Raw genomic sequence first — 25,754 nt, forward strand, 5'->3', positions numbered from 1 at the left:
CTTCATAAGGTTTTTCCCCTAGAGGTGATCCCTTCAAGGCCTTAATCAGTTCTGTTGCTTGTATTGAATTCCCTCAAGTCTAAAATACTTTTTTTCCTTAGGACTGCAGAAATCAGCACCAAATAGTATTCCAGATGCCACTTCCTACTCCAGCATTACAGGATTTACAGAGGGGGAGCAATCATCTTGCTAATGGCTTAGCAGCATAAAGATCCCATCAGTCAACAACATGCAAGTTTCTGTTCTCATCTGGAGGTCAAAGCTTCTGGTTTACCCAGCTCATTATCCCAAAGACTGATCATCCTACATCTGCTTTCTTGCCCACTGTTTCCATGAGGCATCCAGCTATTGGGTCAAAGGGTCCCCCACAGCAGTCACCTCTGAAATTGAAAGGGGGAAAACACATCTACTTTGCGCACACACATACAAAGAGCAGCCCAACAATACTCACCTGAATTTTAGGTTAGTCAGCAGTCCATCAAAAATGAATTTAAATGATGGAGGGCAGAGTTTAGTGAAAAGTCACAAGACAAAGGAAACACACAGGGCTCAAGATAATTAAAAAGATAACTAGTTGTGGAAAATAAGGTTGGGCTCCAGCCAAGAATTTCTTTGACAAAGATAAACCAAAGGATCCAATACTGTCATGTTGGGGACTTAGTTGTTCTTTTACAGGAGTTGAAGGGCCAGAACAAAGCGACAGTCGGTTTCAAAGTGCAGCTCTACTCCCCCTCTATTGTTCTGCTCACAAATATATAAGCTGCTTCCTTTTATCTGCACAGGCTCATACAATATGGAGATCCCACAATAGGTAGAAGCTAGATTTAAAAAGGAAAGCACAGAGCAGTTATCTAGCCAGAGATCTTCTGGTTTAGGAAAGGATCTTTATGTCCCTGGCTGGACCTAAATATATGAAAAGCAGCAGCAGTCTTACCAGTAAAAAAGAAAAGACATCTCTTTCCAAAACTGTCCAAATCTGTGGAGGTGTCCAAACTGCCTAATAACAACATGGAGGTTTAATCTCCATGTAGGAAATAGGAATTTTTTTCCATGGCTGGCCAGGCGTGCAGGTGGCTGCCCACAGGAAGGAGATGATGCCAGATAATCTACTTGGACCTGAAAGTGCAACTCCAAAGGTTCTATGAAACTACTAGTCTGAAATACTGTTTTGATAAATAAGCCATATCCTTGTGGAATTGCAATCTCCAACTGTTCCACTGGCACGGACATCTCTGCAGTGACAGCACATGCCCCAGATTGTGGAGTTAACTTGAATTAAATTTCAGATGTGAGGGAGCTAAGGGAAGGGGTGGTGGCAATGGGAGGTTTATGAACAGTATGCTGGGGCTCTGATATTGTCAGAACCAGATGGCTTCAACTGTATCATTTAAAACAAAAACAAACATGTCCAGAAATGATGATGACAGAAGCATCAAGCAGCATTACCTGTACCTGAAATTCCAACAGCTTTGTACCCATAGTAAAGTTCATTCTGGAAATTCTGTAATTATTGAAAATACCAGAAGAGGCCTTCATCCTGACAGAAGTTAGGTGTCAAGACCCTCCTGGGTGTGCATTCCCTGAGACCACCTTCCCCAACCCCGAGCTTTCTGTGAGTGAAGAGGAAAGCAAATCTGGCTGGCTGAACCTCCTGGAACCTCTGAAGAACAGGCCAGGCCAGCAGAGGCAGCTTTCCAGAGCTTTGTTCTCACTATTCCCAAAAGAAGCAGGCTTTACTTCCAATTTTGTACCTAAGCATTCCAGAAATGGAACTTCCTCCATTCATTATGTAATCTTCAGGATCTGGCATTAGAAGATCTAGCACTCAATATTTGTGTGACCTTACACATGTTACTTTCCCTAGTTTCACCTTCTCCCAGCTATATAAGGGGAAGATGCTCTCTATTGCCTGTCCCACCAAACTCTTGGGTAGGGAAGTTCAAATGAGACCCTGCAGATGAAGGTTAGCTGTGAACCAGAAGCTGCAGAGCAAATGAAGTTATCCAAGAGACAACATGGGTATAGAAGGCTTTGTATTTGTCCTAATTGCTAGGTCAATGACCAACCTGGAAAGTGAGGGCTAAGACAGCATAGGACTGCAGTCAATACACAGTGGAAGCAGGCAATTTTTTTTTTTTTGGTACTGGGGCTTGAACTCAGAGCCTTCACTTTTTTTTTTTTAAATTTTTATTGTTTTAAGGGCCTTCACCTTGAGCCACTCCGCCAGCGCTATTTTTGTGAAGGGTGTTTTCAAGATAGGTCTTGCGAACTATTTGCCCAGTCTGACTTCAAACCGCAATCCTTCTGATCTCTGCCTCCTGAGTACTAAGATTGCAGGCGTGAGCCACTGGCGCCTGGGAAGCTGGCACTTCTTCACACAGGTCACACTCAGGCGGAAACTGAGATTGACGATGGAGTACTTTCTAATAAACAGATCCTGCCTTTGATTATATTGGCAATAGACCATATCTATTCATTCTAGGAGTAGTAAAATGAAACTGGAAAATTTGCAAAGGCTGAAGTCCGCTGGAAATAAATGGAAGGGAAAATACATTGCACTTCCACCTAAGGTCAAATAATATACCCTTAGCCAAATGGCCAATGCATTTTCCATTGTAACCTACTGTCCTAACAATGCTATGAAATAGACACACAGGGAATTCCACAGCATTTTTGTGAGCTTGCTGGGAGTTAAGACATTAACTTTTATGGAAACACAAGTCAATGACAGGACCAGTCAGAGACAGTAATTTCCCTTTATTTAATCTCCACGTTCATGTACCTTAATCTTTTTATATTTAGGAGAAAGGAGATTGAGGATTAGATCTTCAAACATCTAGGGTGCAGAAAAGCCCGCTAAAATTACTTGCCTTGGCAGAAGTAGAGGCCTGGTCCCTCCTCAGGATGTGGACTGTCAGATACTTAAGGAGGACAAAAGACTGGCAGATGTTGATAGCTCACAAAGAAAACTTGAGATTATGAATAAATAAATTCCTACTGCTTATTAGACATTTCAAACATAATCCCTGCAAAATGATGGATCAAATAAGGGCTTTAAAATCCCATAAGCAAGAAACTCAGACTCGAGAGACAAGCCAGGTGAGTAAAACAAAAGACCAGAGACACCACACAGTACAAAATAGTAATTATTTATATTTTCAAAAAGAAAAAACTTAACATTTGGAAATTCTTCCCTGTAGGAAGAGGGGCTAATCAGAGGGAAGAGGGCTGGCTCCTATGCAGGTGGCAAATCAGGTACAAACAGTTGAGCAATCTGGGCTGGGATTTTTTCATACAGCATTAATAATAAAATTTTCTTTTCTCTTCTTTTTGCTTTGTATGTCTCCTGGATTTGTTTTTCTGCTTGTTTGATTGCTTTTTTGGTTTCATTTTATTTTGTTTTTTAGAAAAAGGAAGGGGAGAGGGAAGAGAAATAAAATCAGAAAAAATGCCAAAAAACATTTTCCATAGTATCTAAAAACAGGGAACCATTGTTCTTATCAAGACAGTATGAATTCTGGATGAGTTATTTCTTCCAGTTTTCAACACCAATAAAGAACCTTGCAAAAGCCACTATCATCAAAACACTCATCTTCCAGATCAAATAACCTCCTTCCCCTTCTGCTTTCACTTGTCATTTTTCAGAAGAGGGTAAATGGATGTATTCTGTTCTTGCAAACAATAAGTGCTAACAAAGAGAGAGTTCTTCTGATACTCGTATGGTAGTAAAGAGTTTTCACAAACATCCAAGTTTTAGTACAGCTGGAAGGACTAAAATTTGCTTCTCTCAACATAAATACTACTAGAATCCACAAACTGATTTGTGAAAATTTTTGCAAAAATTCATTCTTCTTTCCTTTTCCTTTCTCATAAAACTATATGTCCTTTTTTGTTTGTTTGTTTTGTTTTCCTTTTTGCTCCAGGCACCTGATGATTTGTTCTCTCAATCAGATGCAGGTAGGTTTCTCCCGAAGTACCACCACTGGGATGTGCTTGGGGCCAGCGCCTAAACTGAATCCCAGTGTCAAACTCGGCCAGGCCAAAGGGAACATGGTGACACGGCAACAGGGTTTTCATTAGGTTGAGTAGCCTCGAGTCCTGGGCCCTTCCCTCCCCCCTCCCGTTCCCCTAAGTTATTTAGTGCTGTTTTAAAAGTCTGGGGTCACAACAGTATTTTCCCTACAACAGAGAAAATGCTCCACAGATTGCGCTGTCGACCTGGTGCTCAGTGGCAGCAACAGTGGCTGCTGCTTCTGGAAAATAAACGGAGTCTCAAAACTGGCAGGATCTTAGGATTGCTTCAGTCGTTTGCGTGGGGGCCCCAGGAAAGGGCACTGTGCTGAAGCCAGAGAGCGGTATGCTTCAGCCACCAAGTGGGGATGTGACACCACCATTGACTTCCACCCAGAGGTCTCTAAGACATCCGAAGCATGACTAGGAGAAATACAGAGACAAAGGTTACCAAAGGGATGTGCAAAAGATGGGCTGATCAGCCCCCTAGATAGCCTACTTTCCCAGTGTCAGTTCAAGAAACACCCAGATACAATCCTTAATATGCATGAGAATTTATTAGACCTGGGCAGACTGGTGACTAGGCTGCGGCCGTTATAATTCTCAAAACTGGGACTTTGAGCCACTAGTCTCAAAAACCCAAAGTGGAACACTCCTTAGGCTCTTAACATTGTACTTTTTTATATTCACTGATGATGCCAATATAGAAAAAGATCAAGGGTTCTCTCAGTCAGTCAGCTCCAAGCTTCCATCTAACCTCATCTTTTACTAGTTTTGTAATCACAGGGCAGATCATAGCTGGGGTCTATGTGATTGTCAAGAAAGAGGGGATAGACCCCAGCATGGTGGTATCCGCCTATAATCCCAGCTACTTAGGAGACAGAGCCTGGGACCCTATCTCACAAACAAAACAGAAACAAATGGGCTGGGAGTATAGCTCAAGTGGTACAGCACTTGCCTTGCAAGTGTAAGGCCCTGGGTTCAATCTCTAGTACTACCACAAAAAAAAAAAAAAAAAAAAAAAAAGGGGGAAAGAGTGAGATAATTACTACTCTTCATTCAATGGCTGGTTGAGTTAATTTCTAAAAAGTACTAAGCATGCATCCAGCATATTATGAGCACTCAACAGAATATTTATTGGTCTCTTCTCTCCTTTTTTTTTGGGGGGGGGGGTGGTACTGGGGTTTGAACTCATGGCCTCATGCTTGCTAAGCAGGTTCTCTACCACTTGAGCCACTCCACTAGCCCTGTCTTGTATTGGGTTTTTCAGAGATAAGGTCTTTTGAACTATTTGCCCAGGATGGCTTTGAACCTTGATCCTCCTGAGTAGCTAGGATTATAGACATGACCCACTGGTGCCTGGCCTCTTCCCTCCCTCTTTTGCCTCAACTGGTAACTCCTTGCAAACATTCTTACAACTAGACCTAGAAGAAATTATCTCCTGTCTTTGGGTATTTTCTGTGTTTACTCATCTACCTGGAATGTCTTAGACTTGTTTTACCCAAGAGTTGCTGTTGTGAGGGCCACCTCCCACCCCTCAGCTTTTGTATGCCATCAGGCAAGGGAGTAGAGTATGTGTCAATGAAGATGGAGTATAGTCACAATTTACCTTGGCCCCTTCAAAGTATTTCAGAAAGTTCTATGGCCAAGTCACCTGAACTTGGGATGAAGAAACAGATCAAGTTGGATGTTTCTTTCTCTAAACAGTATTTAACAATCTCAATTACTGATCATCCCTTCTCTTTTACCCATCCCATCACTGACTATCAGATACATTTTACTAACTCATGAAAAATGTACTTCTATTCTCCTAGAAATCTATATATCTTTTATTAAGTCAGTGGAGGTGAAGTAAAAATGCTGTCATTTGGGACAGATAGCTTTTTCAGGCTAGCAACGTTATCATTTTCATAAATTCTGATCACTATTTGGAAGTAAAACAATTCACTCACAACTAGGATTCAATCCATGAAAGCAAAACCATTTTCAAGCTGAAAAAAAAGATGAAAACTCTACACTTACCACCAAAAGGTTAATGAAGCTTACTCGCCTGTTTTACTCACTAATTCAAAGTCTTTCTCCTTTCCTTATCCAATTATTCTGAAAGAGGAACTTTGAAAATGCCAACTCACTAGTTGATGAAATCCACTGCCTGAGTTTTCAACTGATCTGCGCTGTGGAGGTCAGCCAGGATGAGAATTTCTGCAGCGTTCTCCACGGAGAGGTTACTGCAGAGGGCGTCCTCACACATGACCTTCAAACGTTCCAGGGCATACTGTAAAACACAAGCAGTGCTGTCGTCAGAGCTGCAATAGCTCTGGGCTGACCCATACTGAAGTTGTTTTCTTTGGCGGTAGCACTGTATAACCCTATACCTGAACAGAATTGCACAGGGCATGAAAAGCTGCTGCTGCAATTATGAAACATAACCATACTCTGAAGGTTAGTTGTTTAGCTTGAAATGAAGACAGCTAAAATAATAGCTGCCATTCAAATTCTAAAGTCTAACTTTTAGAAAAATGGTAATTACAGAGTAGACCCCATATTCTAAAGTTTACTGTATCTCTTGTCTTTCTTAAACCATCACCACCTACCCTTACAGTAAGGCATTAGTCTGCTGCAAGCTAACAGGAACACTACATTTAAACTTTCTGCAATTCTTTTATTTAGAGCCAACTAGATAGGGTGAAGCACAGTCTACTTAAGCATTGTCACTAGCCCAGCAGGATACCCCAATTGGCCCATCAGGCTGTGAAAAGGAGCCCTGTGGTGACTTTCACCAGCATTTCTGCCACTAGTTGTTACTGAATAAGGGTGAACCAAGGGCCTCCTTTTAAAAAGAAAAGGATAAATGAAGTCCTATTTTATTGGGGTTAAGGTTAAGATTCTCAGGGTAAAAGGACACAGCAAGAGACCCTGGATCCAGTTTCAGTTTAAAAAGTTCTGTTTTCTAGGGAAAGGGAATATATGTTCTGGAAATGAAAGGTCTAGGTTAATGCTGGGCACATTTGATTTAGTTGATTGGGTCTGATGCAACTCTACTACTCGTTCTCTAATATGACATATGAACTTGCTAAGAAACTTCAGGGACTAGAAACTAGAGTAAGGAAATAAAAGGAGACATAAAATAAAATGTCATTAATGAGTTCATAGGAGAATGGTTTACTGTGAAGCTGTTTACAGTCCCCTTAGAGGCCCCACCTCAAGGGCCTCAAAACCCAATGACACAACGCCCCTCCAGGCTGAATCATGGCAATCACACCAGGACAATTTTATTGTTATAAATTCTGGGTGAGGAGGCATATCTGCTGGCACTGTGATCTCTTGCAGCAAAAAGGGTTTCATTGGGGTTGATGCAGCTTTAATTTTTTACATTTGAGTAACTAGAAAACAGTTTCCATAGAAAATAGGAATGATACTACAACAAGCAAGAAATGAGGTTGTAGTTTTTGTTTTAAAAGATTGGAAAAGGCTGAGTAAATGTTCAATTTTTATACAGTGCTGCACAGACTATTCCTCTCATCCTTTCTAATACATTCTCTTAAAAGGATTTTTACTGTGAATAGCTCTGATTCCTACTGCATAATTACACAAAAGTAGCCATTCTTGTCCCTTGGGGGATGAAGTTTTTTTTCTTAATTATGCTTCTGAAAAAAACCTGCCTAATGGCAGTACTTACCCAGGAGATTGAAATTGTGTCTCCTAGGCCTGGCGACGTGTTTTGTTTTGTTTTTGGTCTAATTACACATGTCCCCAGGAGACTGGAAAAGCTCAGAAGAAGCTGTTTTAGCCTCTTGGGTAAATTCTAGATGTTTAGATCCTTCCATGAAAGATTTCATACTGTTTTCCTAAAACTCACAGGGAGGTGTAAAGGTAAACCATGTTTTCAAATAGGCTTGGAGCAAAGTCTACCTAAAGGGAAATTCTGAATGGAATTTGAAAATGCATGCTTCTGTTAGTTAGTTCTCATTCATAAATTTAAAGCACTACTGTTATTCAACTGCTTTATCTTTTTAAAATGGAGGGTAACACACTGTACTGAAAATATCCTTGGCATGAAAAAACTTCAGGCTGACCCCCACGCTCTATGCACTTACAGTAAGTAGGTTACTAGTAGGGTCTCTGGCTTAGGAGCAAGAATGAAAATCCAGGGTCACAGAAGTTTTAAACTTGGCTCTAAGGATATACAGCTTTGAGCCTCAGTGTTTTTGTTTAAAAAGTGGTCTTTGAAGTACTACTCATCCTTATGGGCTCTAGAAGATGAGGGAATAAACACCTGATGTGCATAAGCACAAGTGAGCACGTCACTGAAAATCAGAGCCAGGTCAAGAAACTTTTTGAAAAGTGGGCACTGGGCTGTATCTTCTACTTTCCCAGAGTTTGCAGTGAATATTTTCTCACTGTCACCATTCAAACCAAGTTTCCACTGGTGAAAACTGAGGTAGTCTAGAAGGGCATGGAGTTTTCACATTGCTAATTATACTAATAAAGGTTTTTTGTTTTTTAATTTTTGTGGCAGCACTGGAGTTTGAATTCAGGGCCTCATACTCGCTAGGCACCAGTCCTTTTTTGTAATGGGTTTTTTTGAGATAGGGTCTTGGGAACGAACTATTTGCCTGGGGCTGGATTCAAACTGTGATCCTCCTGATCTCTGCCTCCTGAGTAGCTAGGATTACAGGCGTGAGCCACTAGTGCCTGGGTACTAAAGTCTTGAAAGGTGATGAGAAAGATAGTTATTATTCCAGTTTTCACCAGAGCACTGATTTGGGTATACCTGCCTGATCCTCCAAAACACTGATCAATAAAGGTAAAATCTCTACTATAAATCCAGGCACCCTCCTCTGTCCATAGGCACAAAGGGAGGTACAGAAGATGATCCCTTTGAGCAAATCCTGAGAAGCTCTGGTGCCCTCAGGTGGAGCTCACTTTTCCCTCAGATGGGTATTGGAGCAGCAGGGCAGGAAGAGGCAGCACTTCCAGCAGAGCACCTTCTTTCTCATGGAGTCCACTGCTGACAGATTAGATCTTTTTAACACCTTCACATCAACAGCCCTGAACCCTATAAGGAAAAGCTTTTATAGGGCAAACAGCACATCATTTTGTCCACCCCGCAGTGTTATCTCCACAGACCCAGGGCTGGGGAAGGCAGGTGTCTGGATCCATCTGATGTGCCTACACAATGAAAGTCAATTTCCTGGCATGTATTTTGGGATCCACTTAACCCTCAAAGGTGATCCTTGAGGAAAAAGATTCCAGGGCTAACTAACCTGGAGAAATGCTGTCTGTCTCCAATGTTTTTTAGAAACTCCCAATGTACATTGGCATGCTTCAGGTTCTGAGGAATTCTTCAGTAAAATGCCAACTAGCTGACATTCAGTATCTCTCTCTCTTTTCCCAAAGAATTATTAATCATCTTATAATTTTGAAGAACAATTGAATATTTCAGTAACTACTATGCAAAAGCTAAAAATGTTACCCTTGTAAAAAGACTATTCTCTTATTAACAAAGTTTTAACAATGAACTGAAAAAAATATATTGCAAATTATAAAGCACTATCCAAATTTTGGTATTACTTGAATCTGCAGTAGTTAAGTTTGAGATGAGGACAAGAAGGGAGGTAAGAGGTAAACATCAAACTTCTTCTTTTTCATAGTTAGTGTGACCCTATAATTTACCCTTCACAGCAGGACACTTTGAGAACAAAAAGGTTACTATTAATTGTGTTGGAACAATATGTATAAATAAGATTGCCCTGGCCAAACTAAAATATATGGATGCTTATTTTACCCACAATGCAACATAGAAGTGAGTTCACAAAACTAAAGAGATCACGATAACTCCTGGCTCTATGATTCTTTTCCTAGTCATATCTTACCTTGTCAGCAGCTGCCAGCAAATCATCAGCCATTTTGTCAAGGTTTGGAGCCTTCCCCGTGTAAATGAAGCACATCATTTCCTTAAAAACTTCAGGCTCCACATCATTGATCTCAACCCGATTCTATGCCAGAAAAACTGAAAATGAGAAAACATTCCAACACAACAACATTCCTCAACTATTTTTATGATTTTAAGCTCTGGTGAGGAGAGAAGTTTGTATCGTTTAAAATCACTTGAATGAAAATGTCTCCTCACCCTATCTGATTCTAGCATACATACCACCTCTCTAATACAAGGGCAACACAACTATAGCTTTGATTTTTATTTCCTGAGTTTTCTGAGCAGAAACATGTATTTAATATCCTCACCCAAAACTATGTGGATGATCTGCTGAGGATTAAGTGAGTCCACTTTACCTGGAATACTTCCAAACTGCTACTCTCTGCTCTCAGAAGGTGTCTGTTCAGGGAATTATATTCCATTTTAATAATAGTAAGAAAAAAACCACTTAGGGTCTGCTGTCAAATGGGAAATGATCTGACTCTAATCATCTGGTTAGAAAGACACATGTTCATTCTGTTACCTACCTTTTTGCTCTCCTCCATTTCATGTTCAAACATGGCACTAAAAACTGGAGAACGAGCTACAAAGTGAAAGGAAAACAAACAGATGAGGTTATCACACAGATATCTCTTGGTTATCCCCAGTCATGATGGAGAGATCATTTTCCTTTTTGTTCTATTCCCACTGAAAGGGTATCAGCCTCAAATCACACCAATGACCAAATAATTATACTGCATAAAAGAAAATGCTACTTTCAAAACAATTTATTAGCTCCATTCCTAACATCTATATTTTAAGGAAATTATGCAAGTCATCTATGTTGGACAACAATGCTATATCATCTGGGGTAGATACAGGGGTTCAAATGGAAGGAACTTTCATGGTCTAAGCAAGGTATCCTAATACCTGGATTTTTGGCTGGAACAATGACACCATACTTTCTCTACCTCTAGAGATCACACAGTTAAGAAGGTCAAGAGCAGGGCTGGATGGCATGCTCTAACTATGTGCATACTCATTTATGGCAAGTTGTCTGTTCGTTCAAGTTATGCATTTTAAAAAATTTTTTTAATCAAAATATATTTAAACTGTTGGTTTAGTTGCATCCTTTTAAAAAAAATTTAATAGTACTGGGGTTTGAACTCAGAACTTTATGCTTGCTGTGCAGGTAACTTGGGTTATTTCACCAGCCTCAAGCATTCTCAATGGAAATGATATCACCCCAAAGAGTCAGAAAAAGTCTTAGATAATACATAGTTTGTGCCCTTTAAAGCTTACTCTAGGGCTGGGTGTGGTGGCTCACACCTGTAAATCCTAGCTACTCAGGAGGTAAAGATCAGAGGATCACAGATTGAGGCCAGCCCAGGCAAAAAGTTAGCAAGACCCCATCTCAACCAGTAAGCAAGGCATGGGGGCGGTACATGTCTATCAACCCAGGTATGCAGGAAGCTTAAATAGGAGGATCGATATTCAGACCAGCCTGGGCAAAAGTTGTGAGATCCTACTTTAAAAAAATAAAGCAAAAAGGGCTGAGAACACAGCTCAAGTGGTAAAGCACCTGCCTAGTAAGTGCAAGTCCCTTGAGTTCAAACCCCAATACCGCCCTCCCTGCGAAGCTCCCGTTACCTGATAAAATTGTCTTCCTTAGTATTTCTCTGACTAGAAATAATTAGTTTTTCTCCTCAGGAGTGGGGGCAATGAAAAAGGGTTGTACATTCTAGTCTAATGAACACCTTGACAAGTAAACTTAATTTCAGCCATGAAAAGTAATAAAATGACTAAGAACTCAAATTTTTTTCATGTTGTTGAATAAAACAAAGTTTGGGTCAAAGTTGAGACCATCAACCACTACCTAAGAGTGGAAGAACAGATGGAGTAGTAGGAGGGTTTTGAGCTAGCAGAGAACTGGAACTTTTGGCTTATAGTTTATGTCAGGAAGAACTAATTTTAGCTCTGTAATTTTCTAACCATTTTCTTAGGCAAAATCACTTAATACTCTGAACCTTAATATTTTAATCTATACCAAAAGGATATTAATTCTCACTGATTTTATCCCAGAAGAGTTATCGACACTAAGGTACTAAAGGACTGGTGCTTTTAGTAAACAGGAAAAGGTCCACAGCAGTAGGTATGTATTAGAGGGTCACTGGTAGAGAAAGAGTAAAGAGAGAGGGAAGCCACACATTAGAAGTAGCCAGAGAACCAGGAGAAAATTAGATGAGAGGTGAAGTAATTAATATGTAAACTGGAGTTTCTCAGATTTAGGAACTAGCAGGTCATTCATGTAACCTTGGAAAACTGCTTTCCCAGCATGGAGGTAAAATGAGGGTAGGTGAAAGGAAACAAGTAGAGAGTGAATGTGCTAACCCAAGAAATTTAGCTCTGGAGAAAGAGAAGGAAAGAAAGAAGAGAGAGGAGGAGATTGGGAGGGAAGGAGAGAGGGAGGACAGCTAGTAGAGTAAGGTTTCTGGGCAGGCAGGATGGAATATGAACAGAAGTATGAAAAACAGTCTACTCTGAACATGGGAAGGAACTCCTCCACTGAGAACACAGGTGAGGTGAAAGGCAAGAGTTGAGGGCCTTCCTACAAAAAGGTTTGGATGTTCTCTTGGAGGAAGTTGGCTAACGTCTGAAATGTCCATTATTGAGAAAAAGGGAGATAAATGCATCTGCAGAAAGATGCACTGGCAGTGTTGAGGGCCTTGCTATGTGTGCAGACACTAACCAAAGAGTTATCTAATACAGGAAAGAGTAGAAAATACTCTGGAGTTAGTAGGTATAGGTAAGAACTTTCTCAACGAAACTCCAGCAGCACAGCAATTAAGAGATAGCATAGATAAATGGGATCTCATAAAACTAAAAAGCTTCTGTTCATCAAAAGAAATGGTCTCTAAACTGAAGAGAACACCCACAGAGTGGGAGAAAATATTTGCCAGCTACACATCAGACAAAGGACTGATAACCAGAATATATAGGGAACTTAAAAAACTAAATTCTCCCAAAACTAATGAACCAATAAAGAAATGGGCAAGTGAACTAAATAGAACTTTCTCAAAAGAAGAAATTCAAATGGCCAAAAAACACATGAAAAAATGCTCACCATCTCTAGCAATAAAGGAAATGCAAATTAAAACCACACTGAGATTCCACCTCACCCCTGTTAGAATAGCCATCATTAGCAACACCACCAACAACAGGTGTTGGCAAGGATGCGGGGGAAAAAGGAACCCTCTTACACTGTTGGTGGGAATGTAAACTAGTACAACCACTCTGGAAAAAAATTTGGAGACTACTTAAAAAGCTAAACATTGATCTACCATATGATCCAGCAATACCACTCTTGGGGATATACCCAAAAGACTATGACACAGGTTACTCCAGAGGCACCTGCACACCCATGTTTATTGCAGCACTATTCACAATAGCCAAGTTATGGAAACAGCCAAGATGCCCCACCACTGACGAATGGATTAAGAAAATGGGATATCTATACACAATGGAATTTTATGCAGCCATGAAGAAGAATGAAATGTTACCATTCGCTGGTAAATGGATGGAATTGGAGAACATCATTCTGAGTGAGGTTAGCCTGGCCCAAAAGACCAGAAATCGTATGTTCTCCCTCATATGTGGACATTAGATCAAGGGCAAACACAACAAGGGGATTGGACTTTGAGCACATGATAAAAGCGAGAGCACACAAGGGAGGGGTGAGGATAGGTAAGACACCTAAAAAATTAGCTAGCATTTGTTGCCCTTAACGCAGAGAAACTAAAGCAGATATCTTAAAAGCAACAGAGGCCAATAGGAAAAGGGGATCAGGAACTACAGAAAAGGTTAGATCAAAAAGAATTAACCTAGAAGGTAACACACACGCACAGGAAATTAATGTGAGTCAACTCCCTGTATAGCTATCCTTATCTCAATTAGCAAAAACCCTTGTTCCTTCCTATTATTGCTTATACTCTCTCTACAACAAAATTAGAAATAAGGGCAAAATAGTTTCTGCTGGGTATTGAGGGGGTGGGGGGAGAGAGAGGGGGTGGAGTGGGTGGTAAGGGAGGGGGTGGGGGCAGGGGGAGAAATGACCCAAGCCTTGTATGCATATATGAATAATAAAATAAAATAAAATAAAAAGAAACTGAGGCCAATAGGAAAAGGGGAACAGGTACTATAGAAAAGGTTAGATCAAAAAGAATTAACCTAGAAGGTAACACACACGCACAGAAAATCAATGTGAGTCAATGCCCTGTACAGCTATCCTTATCTCAACCAGCAAAAACCCTTGTTCCTTCCTATTATGGCTTATACTCTCTCTACAACAAAATTAGAGATAAGGGCAAAATAGTTTCTGCTGGGTATTGAGGGGGTGGGGGGGAGAGGGAGGGGGCGGAGTGGGTGGTAAGGGAGGGGGTGGGGGCACGGGGGAGAAATGACCCAAGCCTTGTATGCACATATGAATAATAAAATAATAAAAAATAAATAAAAAAACCCCCAAAAAACAAAGAGTTATCTAAGAGTTAACAGTGATACTTAGTTGAGATATAAAATAGGAAGATGTCAGATGAGGCAGATTGTGCTCATTTTGGGTTTACTTTACCTCTCTCTCTTATTTTTGGATACAGGGTCTCACTATGTAGCACAGGCTGGCTCTAAACTCACGATCCTCCTGTCTCAAACTCCCAAGTGCTGGGATTACAGGTGTGTACCGCCATACCTGGCACAGGTGTGTACTTTAGAATGGTAGAGCTAGAGGATCTTAGCTTCCTAAGCCAAGTGTGTTGCCTAGACATTCATGTGATCTCACAGGCCTTATGAACTGCAGAGCAGTTGTGGCTGTCTGTTCTCCTTTCCTGTGAGGTGAAGTGAGTCTTCTTGTCAGTTCCTCCTCTGGTTCAGTCTTTCTGGTCTTTTAAAAACCAAGGATTTATTAGAGCAAGAACTGATCTTCCTGGGCCTGGGGACTCAGCTAGATGATATTTACCCTGCAGGCCAGAACCTCTTCACTGCATCCAAAGCCCCTGTGTAGGAGCTGATACCTGTTCTGACATATATTTTCTAGGTGTCAAGATATTCAGTACCTTTGCACACCATCATCCATTCCTTGAAAACAGTGGTCTAAGTCTACTTACAGAGAGGAAAACAGAGATATCACTTTAATAGAGAGCAGTCTTTTTGGATATGAGAACTAATGTCTTCAGAATATAGAAATACATTTAGGTGCAGAGCTCAAAAAGTCGACTTGTTCAAAAGGTGATTACACAGCCACTATTTTTCTTTGTTTCACCAAAACTATTAAGAGACCCATGAATAAATACCAACCTGCTAAGATAGCTTTGTGAGCCTGGAATTCCTGACCAGCAACACATAAGCAGCAGTCTGTGAACCGGGAATTCTCCCACAGCCCTCCTAACTCATCTGCCAATCGGCACTCAGGAACCTTCACCATGTTCATGGTATTCTGGCCAGAAATATTGACGGAATCTTGTACCACACTCACCTGTGAGATATAAGGAAACACAATCCAAAGTTTTTGTTAGCAGCAGATGGAGAGCTGACTTTTGCCTCAGTGCTGTAGAACATTCAGATACCAAGGTTAGTCATATTCTCTTGAAACCACCTCCACAAATCAAGGCTTTTTCCTCTAGATCAAGTAATTTCCTATGTGTCACAATCACACTTACTTTACACCACCTCAGGACAATGGCAAGAGCCCCAAAGAGCAACTTCTTCAGTTTCCAATAAGTTCTCCCTCCCTGTGCTATAAACTTGGGCAGAACTGGTGGACTGGCTCAAGTGGTAGAGCATCTACCTAACAAGTGTGAGGCCCTGAGTTCAAACCCCTGTACTGCCAAAAGTAAATAAATAAACAAACAAACTTTACAAAATGTAAAAGGGAAATACAAACCAAAGCCAACAAAAACAAAACAAATTCAATTTGTATCATAGATCTGAGTCAAATATATGACTTTTGGGCTGGTGGAGTGGCTCAAGTGGTAAAGTACCTGCTTTGCCCAGAGTTCAAACCCCAGTACGAAACACACACACACACACACACACACAAATAATAAAAATAACATAAGCAAAGACAAACCTGGGCAAAGCCACCAAGAGGAACTACTTCAAGTGTTCACCTTCTCCTGTCCTAAACAAAATGCTAAATACAAAGAACTACTAAAGAAACTACACTTAAACTCGCTAAAGAAAAGAATCTAGTCACTTCAAGCCTAAAAGCACTTCACTTATTTTAGTTGGGTCTGGAATATACAAAAATAGCACAGCTTCTGTAGAGCTTGATAAAACTGGCACTTGTGTGAGAGTTGAATGAACATGACATTACTGATTCATTACCAGTAAGGACTGGGCCTGGAAGACCTTTCCAGCTGGGATAACTGGGTGGGAAAACCATAACTTTACACCTGTTCTTAGTCATCTGTGACAAATGACATTCAAGATGTCTGGTTGGAGCTACATATGCACATACAGCTTTGGCAAAGAATGACAATGTAAGGTTTACAGAAGGATCCAACTTCCCACTATGGCTTCAGCAGCATATATATATATTTGTGGTACTGGGACTTGAACTCAGGGCCTACACCTTGAGCCACTCCACCAACCCTTTTTATGTGATGCTGTGTTTTTGAGATAGGGCCTCGTAGTAAACTATTTGCTCTGGCTGGCTTTGAAACATGATCCTCCTGATCTCTGCCTCCTGAGTAGCTAGGATTACAGGTGTGAGCCACTGGTGCCCGGTTAGCAGTGGCATGTTTTAATCAGCTGAACAAAAGCCTAGATAAGACCAAGCTTATGTCTAGATGGGTCTGTCAAAGTCTGAAAAATCTGTTAAGGTACCAAATACAAGGATTTACAAATCACTTATCATTAAAAAATAAATGTCAGTTACCAAAGGAAAGATAAGATCTCACAAAGCAGTCGTCTGCCTAACAACCATTGCCTGCTTTATCTCTTATAGTTTATTAAGTTAGAAAAGATAAATCCAAGCAGAATTCATGAATCTTGAAAATCAGCTCCCTACTCTTGCTATTCCTAAGAATCAGATGAAAGACAAGTTTAGGAACATCTGTGATGACCCAGATTTTTTTTGACCTTCAAGATGCAAGTCATCCCTTAGCCGCAGTCATATACCCAGAGGCAAAGTTAGTGCCCAATCCAAAAGACCTGTAGCCCCTTCTGTGTAAGACAGAGATACTATCAAGTAAAGAAATATATTTGTTTATTTAAAACTACATGTTAGTCTTGAGTAATGAAGTACCCAAATTAATTATGAAAGTTTAGTATTAGTAGTACATTTATCAGAGGCAGATTATAACATTATTTTAATAGCTCAGGATCTAGCACAAACCACCCTATAGAGATTCTCTTGTCTTTTATAAGATTTCTAATGTGGGTCAGCCATTTTCTCATATGAACACTCTCACTTCTTTGATACAACATTAACACCAAAAGTATCTGTTCGAAGTTATAGCTCTAAAATACTGATTTTAAGAAAAATGAAAAAGGAAAAGACCAATTAAATTCAACTTCCTCATAGGGAAAGGCAGGAATCTCTGGGGATGGCCAATGAAGGGAATGGAGAATGTTTTTGGCACTATGTTCTTAGCTTGAATTAAACCAGGCTGATGGGAGCCCAAAGTCATTAACACTTGATGGCAATTTAGTAGACTGGGTAAAATGAATTGGCAAAAGCAAAACTGAATTTTGCATAAACTATAGCTACCAGTGTTAGTTGCATGCTTGGTAATGAGTGGGGCCCAAAGACTGTGACACCTCTCACTGGGGCAATTCCTCTTTCTGGACACAGACAGGAACACAGCAGGAAGGAGAATGTACCTTTACTGTCTGAGCCAGGCTTGTTCTGTAGATATATGGATGCCTGGAGTCTCCAGAGCTCTGAATGTCTGGCACCTCCTACCAACATTAAATATGCTTAATTAAAAATAAATTTTAAATGGCACTCACAAATGAGTCTTCAGAGCCTAAACTTTTAACTTAGAGAAGGACTGTTTTCCTCTGCAAATGATGATGCTAAAATGAGACCATTTTGAGAAAAACTAAAGATTTTTTAAAATTCCTATGAAGTTGACTGTGGAGACTCATTCAAAACTGCAGCTGTGAAGATGACGTGACTGTGACTTTTATGTCGCCTTATAAATGAATGCATGAAAATGTCTTAGGACGGCTGTATAATCCCCTAAGTTTTAAGTTGTAAAAGGGCCTCACTTTTAAAGTTGATATTTTTCCTAAAAAAGAAAATTTCATAAAAGAGCGTGCCAATTCTTGTACATTTCATCTGCATGTAAAGTCAAAGTAAAATCCATGGAAATAAAAGAATCAAGAAAATAAACAGGCACCACATACAAATTGTTTATAGTAACAGCACTATTACTCATAGTAAAACACTTAGCAACATGTCAATCAAAAAGAGAATGGATAAATTGTACATTCACACAATACACTATTATACTGTACTAAAAATGAACTATCATTATATATAAAATATAAATAAATTTTAGAAACATAATATGAAAAAAAGCAAGTCCTACATGATAACACACAGTCTGACATTTTTATAAAGCTTAAAAACAAGAATCTAAACAATGTATTATAAGGCATATAAGTAATAAATGAGGGAATGATAACATAAAATTAATAATAGCTGTTCTTATCCACTGAGTAGGGAACAGATTAGCATATACTGGTTAGTTCCTGTAATAATCCTTAGAGACAGGGGAGTAGCACATGCAGGTTAATTCCAAGTTACTGGTGATCTTAGTTCAGGGATGGGTTTACTACATTATCATGCTTAGTAACCTACCATGATATTACATATTAACATATTTGTAGGTCAAGAACAATCAAATATTGATACTTTCACACAGTGTAACTAATATGTACAAGTAATTCATTAATAAAAAAATGAACAGATACATTTATTAAAATTTTGCAAAAGTACATGTTCTCAGGCTCTGAAGGGATAGTCTATGTTTGAGAATGGAAGGAATGTTTTAAAAGTGTAAACTAATGTCTATTTTATATACCATTCATATGATTTTTCTTATTTCATCTTTAACTGAGACATCACACAGAGGCACTAGAATCTTCTACAGCTGTGAAAGGCATACACAGTGAAGGGGGAGTATATCCATCTTTACTGCTAAGAGCCATTTGTTTTCAGTATAAGTAACTTGAGAAAAGGTAGAAAACTAAGAATTTTCATAAAGATTTTCTGTGATCCAAATTATTAAGGAGAAAATTAAAACATACTTTAATGTCTTTTTCTTTACCAAAGTAAATATCCTCTATCAAGCAAACTTGGGAGAGCCTTTGTCTTTCTTGGGTGAGTGGCACTCAGTTCTACTTAAGTGTAGTGCACCAGACTAGAGCCGGGAAATGGAGAGCTGACATAGCCCTGACATTCATTTGCACAATGTTAGGAAAAATTACCTGACCTCCTGAGGCACTGCTTCTCTCCCTATAACATGAAATGAAGAAAACAGAACTAATCTCGCACAGAGGATTGTGATAAGGGACAGTTCAGGAAATACTTTGAAAATGCTTCCAAAAAAGTTAATTAAGCAAAATCAACGTGGAAGAATTGCCACATTTCCTAATAGTCAGACAAAACATCACTGAGACCTGAAAGTGAAGCCAGTGTGGCATTATATACAAGACCATCCATTTGGCATTCTCAGTTTACAATTTAATCTCATTTAAATTTATTTCAGTAATACCACTGAAATAAAGGCCAAACACACAAATGAGTGATTCTCAGTCTTTCTTCACCTTTGGATTCCCTCTTGTGGCCTCTGGGAGCAACAGAGAAGTCCTTGAAACAACTGCACTTATTGCATCAGGTCAGCACAGAGTTGCTTTGACCACAGGCTGAGGGGAAGGAAGAGAGCACAGTGGAGACTCATAGTGTAAATTTCCATGTGGACATTCCCTTCATAAAAAGCCTTTAAATAACAGAAAAATACTAGGTAAATCAATAGTAAATAAAACATGAATTAAAATGAGCTTTTTAACAAAAATATTCCATTGAGAGAGGGAAAACAACAGGTTAAAGGGATAGAACTTGCATCAAAAACAATGTAGCTATGAAAAGTGCTAAGAACTTAGATGAGCTGCATTTTTAAAACCCACACATCCACTACACACCCCCACGCAAACGTCTTGCAATGCTGAATGCTACTAAGTCCACAGAGAGCCTTGGAACAGAAATGAGTCTCACTAGGCACAAGCCCAAGTATAAGAAACAACACTCAGCACCTGTGCCCAACCAAGAAGTGTGAGAAGAACAGATGGCACACCTGGTTTGATGGTAAGAAACCAAAGGCATCAGCAGAACCTAGCAGACGTTTCCCTGTTCAACATCTCCTCATTTCCAACGTGTCATCTCACTTCCCTTCTAAGTCAGTAAGGCAAATCTAAACTTAACCACAGGATTTCTCCTAAGAGAATTTCATATGGGGAAGTGTAGAGAGCGCACTGGAACTCAGCCTCAGACTTAACCATAAGGTAAAAGATTGCCAAGTGAGGGCAAGCCAACTAGTTTCCAAAATCAAGAAAGTCAATACAGTGGTTGGAGCAGCTGGAATGGATTGGGGAAAGAGAAGGAAACGTGAGAAAAGGATGGACTCACTGTAGACTTGGAAATGCTACAATAAAGGTTATGGCACTGCCTAAAATGCCAGATGCAGTATATTTAAAGAACATTTTCTTCAGAGAAGTTTGAAGACTGGCTTTCATTTCCAACAAAATTAGAAATTTCCACTATTTAAAAGTTTTTCTTGAAATACAAGTCTCTGAGATAGCTGAAGGCTGAAATTGATACTCTGATATATGTTACCTCACACAAAACCACCTAATTGTTCTCATTTCTTCAGTCAGACAACTGAGTATGATCTGTTACTAGGCAGGACTCACATTTAATTCAAATTTCAAGTTCATCAGACATAAAACAACTGCTACATTTTACATATTTATATAGATGTGATCACTCCAGTATTTCATCTTTTACTTAGCAATTAAAATGGAGATGGAACAACTATTATGCAAGTCATACTTTACTTATTCAGTGTGGTATTTTAATAAGCCATGCCTACAAAGTTTTCTAATGATTAAAAACTATTCTGCTGAAATACAAAAGCATGCTACTGCTGGCCAGACTTCTTTTGCAAAAGGGCAAGATTCCTAAGGGACAATCTCTCCAGTTACACCAGTGATGATATGAATTTTGAACTGTCATTAACAATGTGAACTTATCATCTGACAGAGTGAACTGGCAGTTGGGAAACTTGCCTGCATCCTTTCCCATGAAGGTACAGTGGTTATTCTCATTAAGTGTGCTGCTCAGAAAGTGATACCCTGACTATATAGTATACAGGGACACTAACGCCCCAGTTGTCTGGAGGTTTTATTCACCTATCACAATGTGAGTTTGTAAGAATATTTCTAAATGTATGATAAACAGCGTGAATGGGTCATTAGGGCATATAATACTCATTAAAGAAAGCACTTCAACTACATCTTGGTCTGGAAATTTTACTTCCAGGCTTCTCCTATAAACCTGGAAAGGCTCTTAGGCCTTTGGTGAGAAGCAGACCTTTCTACAAGACTACAGGTAACTCTCCAGCAAACTCAAGTTTTAAATGGATTTTACCCTAGAAAAAAGTGGTTCCCACTTTCTTACTTCATAATGACCCCAGAAAGATAAACCACAGGCACACAACTCCTGATGGGAGTCACTTGGTTCAAAGAGGAGAAAATGGCTCAGCACCAGTGGCTCACGCCTGTAATGCTAGCTACTCAGGAGGAAAAGATCAGGAGGATTGTGGTTTGAAGCCAGCCTGGGTAAATAGTTCATGAGACCCTACCTTGAAAAAAACCCATCACAAAAAGGGCTGGCAGAATGGCTCAAGGTATAGACCCTGAGTTCAAACCCTAGTTCTGGGGGAAAAAAAAAAAAAAAAAAAAAGCAGAAAAGTAAAGTGATCACAATGTACTCCCATCCAACAAAACAATTAAAAAAAAAAAAAAGTGATCCATTGTTAAACACACCTGGACTTCCCACTCAAGGAGGAGTTAGGAAATTTAAGAACAGATACACACATTTAGTTGTTGGTCACTTTCCTCTTCTAAATACTAAGTGAAAAAACCCACAGTTAAAAATGCCAGAATCCTGATCCAAGCCACCCAAAACTGATAAATACTAAGACAGCACACAGTCTTTGTTTTCATGAACAAAAACAAGTGGAAAGTGGAGATACTCAATAACCTTGAAATCATGAGGCAGTTCAATCAGCCTCATAAATAACATTTGTATAGTGCCACTTCACTTGGGGAATTTTCTTATTCCACATCCCTGATACAATACAATTAAGTCTACCAACACCCATCAGGTCTGGGAATTGCTAGTCTCAGAGCAGGGTAAAGGGACTCACCTCACAGAAGAGGGTAAGCTTGTCATCAGGGAGAAGCCCGTTAGCCTCGTCCAAGAGAAAATCTCTACGGATGAATTTTTTGAATCCCCAGTCTTTGCCTTGCACAAACCTATAAGCTCGTTGACTCTCTGGGATAGGAAAAAAGTCATATTTACAGTTACTAAAAAAATCAGATTGAATCCACAACTTAGTATATGAAGTTGATGGATGTAAAGTCAAGTCAAACAAAAAGAACATTTACCCATAGCTTTGGTTTCTTCTCCCTTAGCGTTCAGGATGGAGAATTTGAATTTTGCCCGAACTTCACTCTTTGGACAGCTGACCAATAACAGGTAAAGTGACAGGTAATCTTTACTTTCTTCATCTAACCCTTTTGGATTTACTCGCAAACACCTGCCCAAAACAGAGAGGGGGAAAAAAAAATGTGTCAAGAGTACCCTTATGGGATTATGAAATAGTAATATTGAAGTGGAACATGAGAACCAAGAGAAGTCTAAAAAAAAAAAAATCCAGGCCTGATAGGTAAGAGATTATGATTCAGTAGAACGACTACTTGAGAACCTGAGAACCGTTTTTCTAGAACAACTGGGTAATTCATAGTAAACAAAAACAAAGAGGCATTCCAGAACATGTATCTCTTTCATTTCTGCCTTTTCCCTTATTATCTCCCCAGTCATTCCTCTTTTTCCCCCTAAAATATTTAAAAATCCAGCCTAGTCTTGCTTTATTGCACTCTTCAATGTCAGGAAAAGTAGCTCTTAATTTTGTTGCGACTATGGAGAAACCAAGAAAAAAAGTCAATGATCTGTTTAATATTACACTGGGAGAGAACAAGTATTCTAGAGAAACATGTACATAATACATAATCTTTTATAGATATTTTATAAAATCTAACAATAATATTTTAAGATTTAATCTAATGAGAAACTATGGAGAAAGAACAGAAAAAAGTAAATTCCCATTACACAGGGGAGTATTCCAAGTTAGGCTTCTAAACAGAGTTAGAGATGCCAGTCTATTCTGGTTGAGTCAAAACAGAATTCAGACAGAATAGTTCAAATAAGTTAAGTTGTAAATGTCATTAGCTGAACTGCATGTGGTTCAGACACTGCTTCTACCACATAGAATATTCAAGCCATATGTATCCTTACGCCTTGCCAGTATTATGGCACCTCAAACAGGTGGCCTAATCCAATGTCTCTATAGGGAATGCAGATGCCACATATATTGCCATACAATATGCTAAAGATGTGGATTTAAGTATAATGCCTAAGAATAAAATTCCTCTCCACATCTAGAGGTACAATGCTTAATGTACATAGCCAACAAACACTAAGCGAATGAATAAACTCTTCAATAGGTTATCAGAGGTCAAAACGAGTGGTTCAGAGATGCGTTTTCGCCTTTGCAGTGGACATATGGTTGTATCCTTAACTGCCTGCTCCTCTTCCTCAAGATAGCACATGATTTAGATGGGGTTGACCCCCTACTCCTAGATTGTATTTCCCTTGACACAGGGATTAATTCAGGGAACTCAAACCTAACCCATGTGGTGCACGTATGGCATCTTCTTGGCTATACAATCAGTTCAGAGAAAGCTGGTATATAGTGGGTTATGCCCATTGCTACTGGTTAGTCATTCTTCAAGTATGTCTCAAGCTAGACTTGAGATGTCCAGCAGCATGCAGAATAAGTAGAGGACAGAGATGGTCTGTAATTTAACCATGAGCCTGGCTGGGTGAAACCTATCCTATACCCTGATCAGTCCAGTTACAAAGGTAAATAAATCCTCTTTATTGCTTACAAGTAAGCATCTTGAAAGTCAAGATTTTATATTAAAATTTAGGTTTCTTGCTTTTCTTGAAAAACCAGAAAATTTGGTGATGGTCAGTTCTTTTTCTCACATTGCTATGGTTGGCTAGAGCTGAGCAGCACCATCCCTTTTATTTTATTGATTGAATGATTGCAGTTCTGAGGACTGAACTAGAGGCTCACAAGTGCTAAGCAACTGCTCTGCCACTGAGTCACAATCCCCAGTCCTTCATTACTACTTTTAGATAAAAGGACACTTGCTAGTTTGCCAAGTAGTCACTACTTATACCTTATATGGATAAGATTTCTAACACTGGTCCTCTTTATTCATTCACATTACCCAATAGCTTGAGTTTGCTAAACTCTTATAGACTCATTGAATTCAAGAAACTTTTAGTCAGCACCTACTGTGTGCCAGGCACTATTTTAGACATTGAGGGATACAGTAAAAACAAAACAAAGTCCCTGCCTTCAAGGAACTTACATTCTAGTCAGTGTCATATAAAACCAAATAACAAGGCAATTTGTAGCAAAGAGTTTTACAGGTAGAGATATTCGTCCTCACCATTTCAGTTTATCATTGGCTCCTGATGAAAAGGTTGAACTTTTAATTACTTCACCCATTTCCTCCCGGCAAAAGCTAAAGTTATTGATGGTCCACATGTAGGAGAATTTCACTACCTTGATCTGTTGATAGAAAATCAGGAAAGAATTAAGAAGTGGAGCAACCTGAATAAACAGGCTGAAGATCAGTAAGCATTTCTTCTCCCTCTCTCTCTGCACGATCCAGCATAGAGGGTCAGCTTTTTGCGTTTAGTCCTTCATCTACATTTTAAAAAATCTGATACTGAACCACTGCTTTTATAACATTTTTCAGCTTCTGAGAAAGGCTGAATGGTAGGTGAGAAAAACATATATAGAGGGAAAACAAAAACAAAACACAGCCAGGGATGGAAAAGTAGATGATACAGCCATATCTAAAATGCACCTACAAGTATGATGCCCTGGGACTGCAAATCTCAAACTTGGCTCCCTAAACAAGGGAACCTTAGAACACATCTCCATCAAAGGGAATGTAAACAGAGCTAGTTTCAAAGATTCCCTCTTTTGACAACCTTTGAAAAACAACCTTTGAAAAACACTTCGGTATTCAGATTACATGTGAAAAACCAAGGAATGCAAGGCTGACAAGTATCTTACCTACCTGTTATTTGACAGTTATATTCCAGAGGAAATAGGAAACCCAAGGTAGAAAAGCAATCCTATTGTTTTTGTCCACTAAATCACCCCAAGATGCAAGATTTATAGGATGAAACACGAACTTACCTGTGTGTAGCACCAGCTCTCAGCTACAGGGCCACTCGACATTTCTGCCGGAGGTGGAGGACTTGGAACCCTTGACATCGCCAGTTTGAAGGTTAAACGAGATTTCTAAAGTCAGGAGGCAAAGATTTCTGTTCTTTCTTCACCCTGGTCAGACCCAATAATCAAGAAGATTTACTAAATTATTGGTTTACTATTGTATT

General features: G+C 39.5%; 1 protein-coding gene across 1 annotated transcript in view; it reads right to left on the reverse strand.

Annotated features, from left to right (window-relative positions):
• Positions 1-3,133: 3,133 nt before the first annotated feature.
• The window catches only part of Spop (speckle type BTB/POZ protein), an 84,663-nt gene continuing 62,042 nt past the window's right edge, over positions 3,134-25,754 (reverse strand). The window contains exons 3-11 of the mRNA XM_020171367.2: positions 25,555-25,698; positions 24,794-24,915; positions 22,658-22,809; positions 22,417-22,544; positions 15,275-15,452; positions 10,477-10,532; positions 9,888-10,010; positions 6,144-6,286; positions 3,134-4,434 (exon numbers count right to left, since the gene is read on the reverse strand). Coding sequence (XP_020026956.1) covers positions 4,290-4,434; positions 6,144-6,286; positions 9,888-10,010; positions 10,477-10,532; positions 15,275-15,452; positions 22,417-22,544; positions 22,658-22,809; positions 24,794-24,915; positions 25,555-25,632 — 1,125 coding nt within the window. The 5' untranslated portion in view covers positions 25,633-25,698 and the 3' untranslated portion in view covers positions 3,134-4,289. The remainder of the gene's footprint in view (positions 4,435-6,143; positions 6,287-9,887; positions 10,011-10,476; positions 10,533-15,274; positions 15,453-22,416; positions 22,545-22,657; positions 22,810-24,793; positions 24,916-25,554; positions 25,699-25,754) is intronic.

Source organism: Castor canadensis, chromosome 11 (assembly GCF_047511655.1).
Source record: "Castor canadensis chromosome 11, mCasCan1.hap1v2, whole genome shotgun sequence".
In the NCBI taxonomy this organism is placed as follows: domain Eukaryota; kingdom Metazoa; phylum Chordata; class Mammalia; order Rodentia; family Castoridae; genus Castor; species Castor canadensis.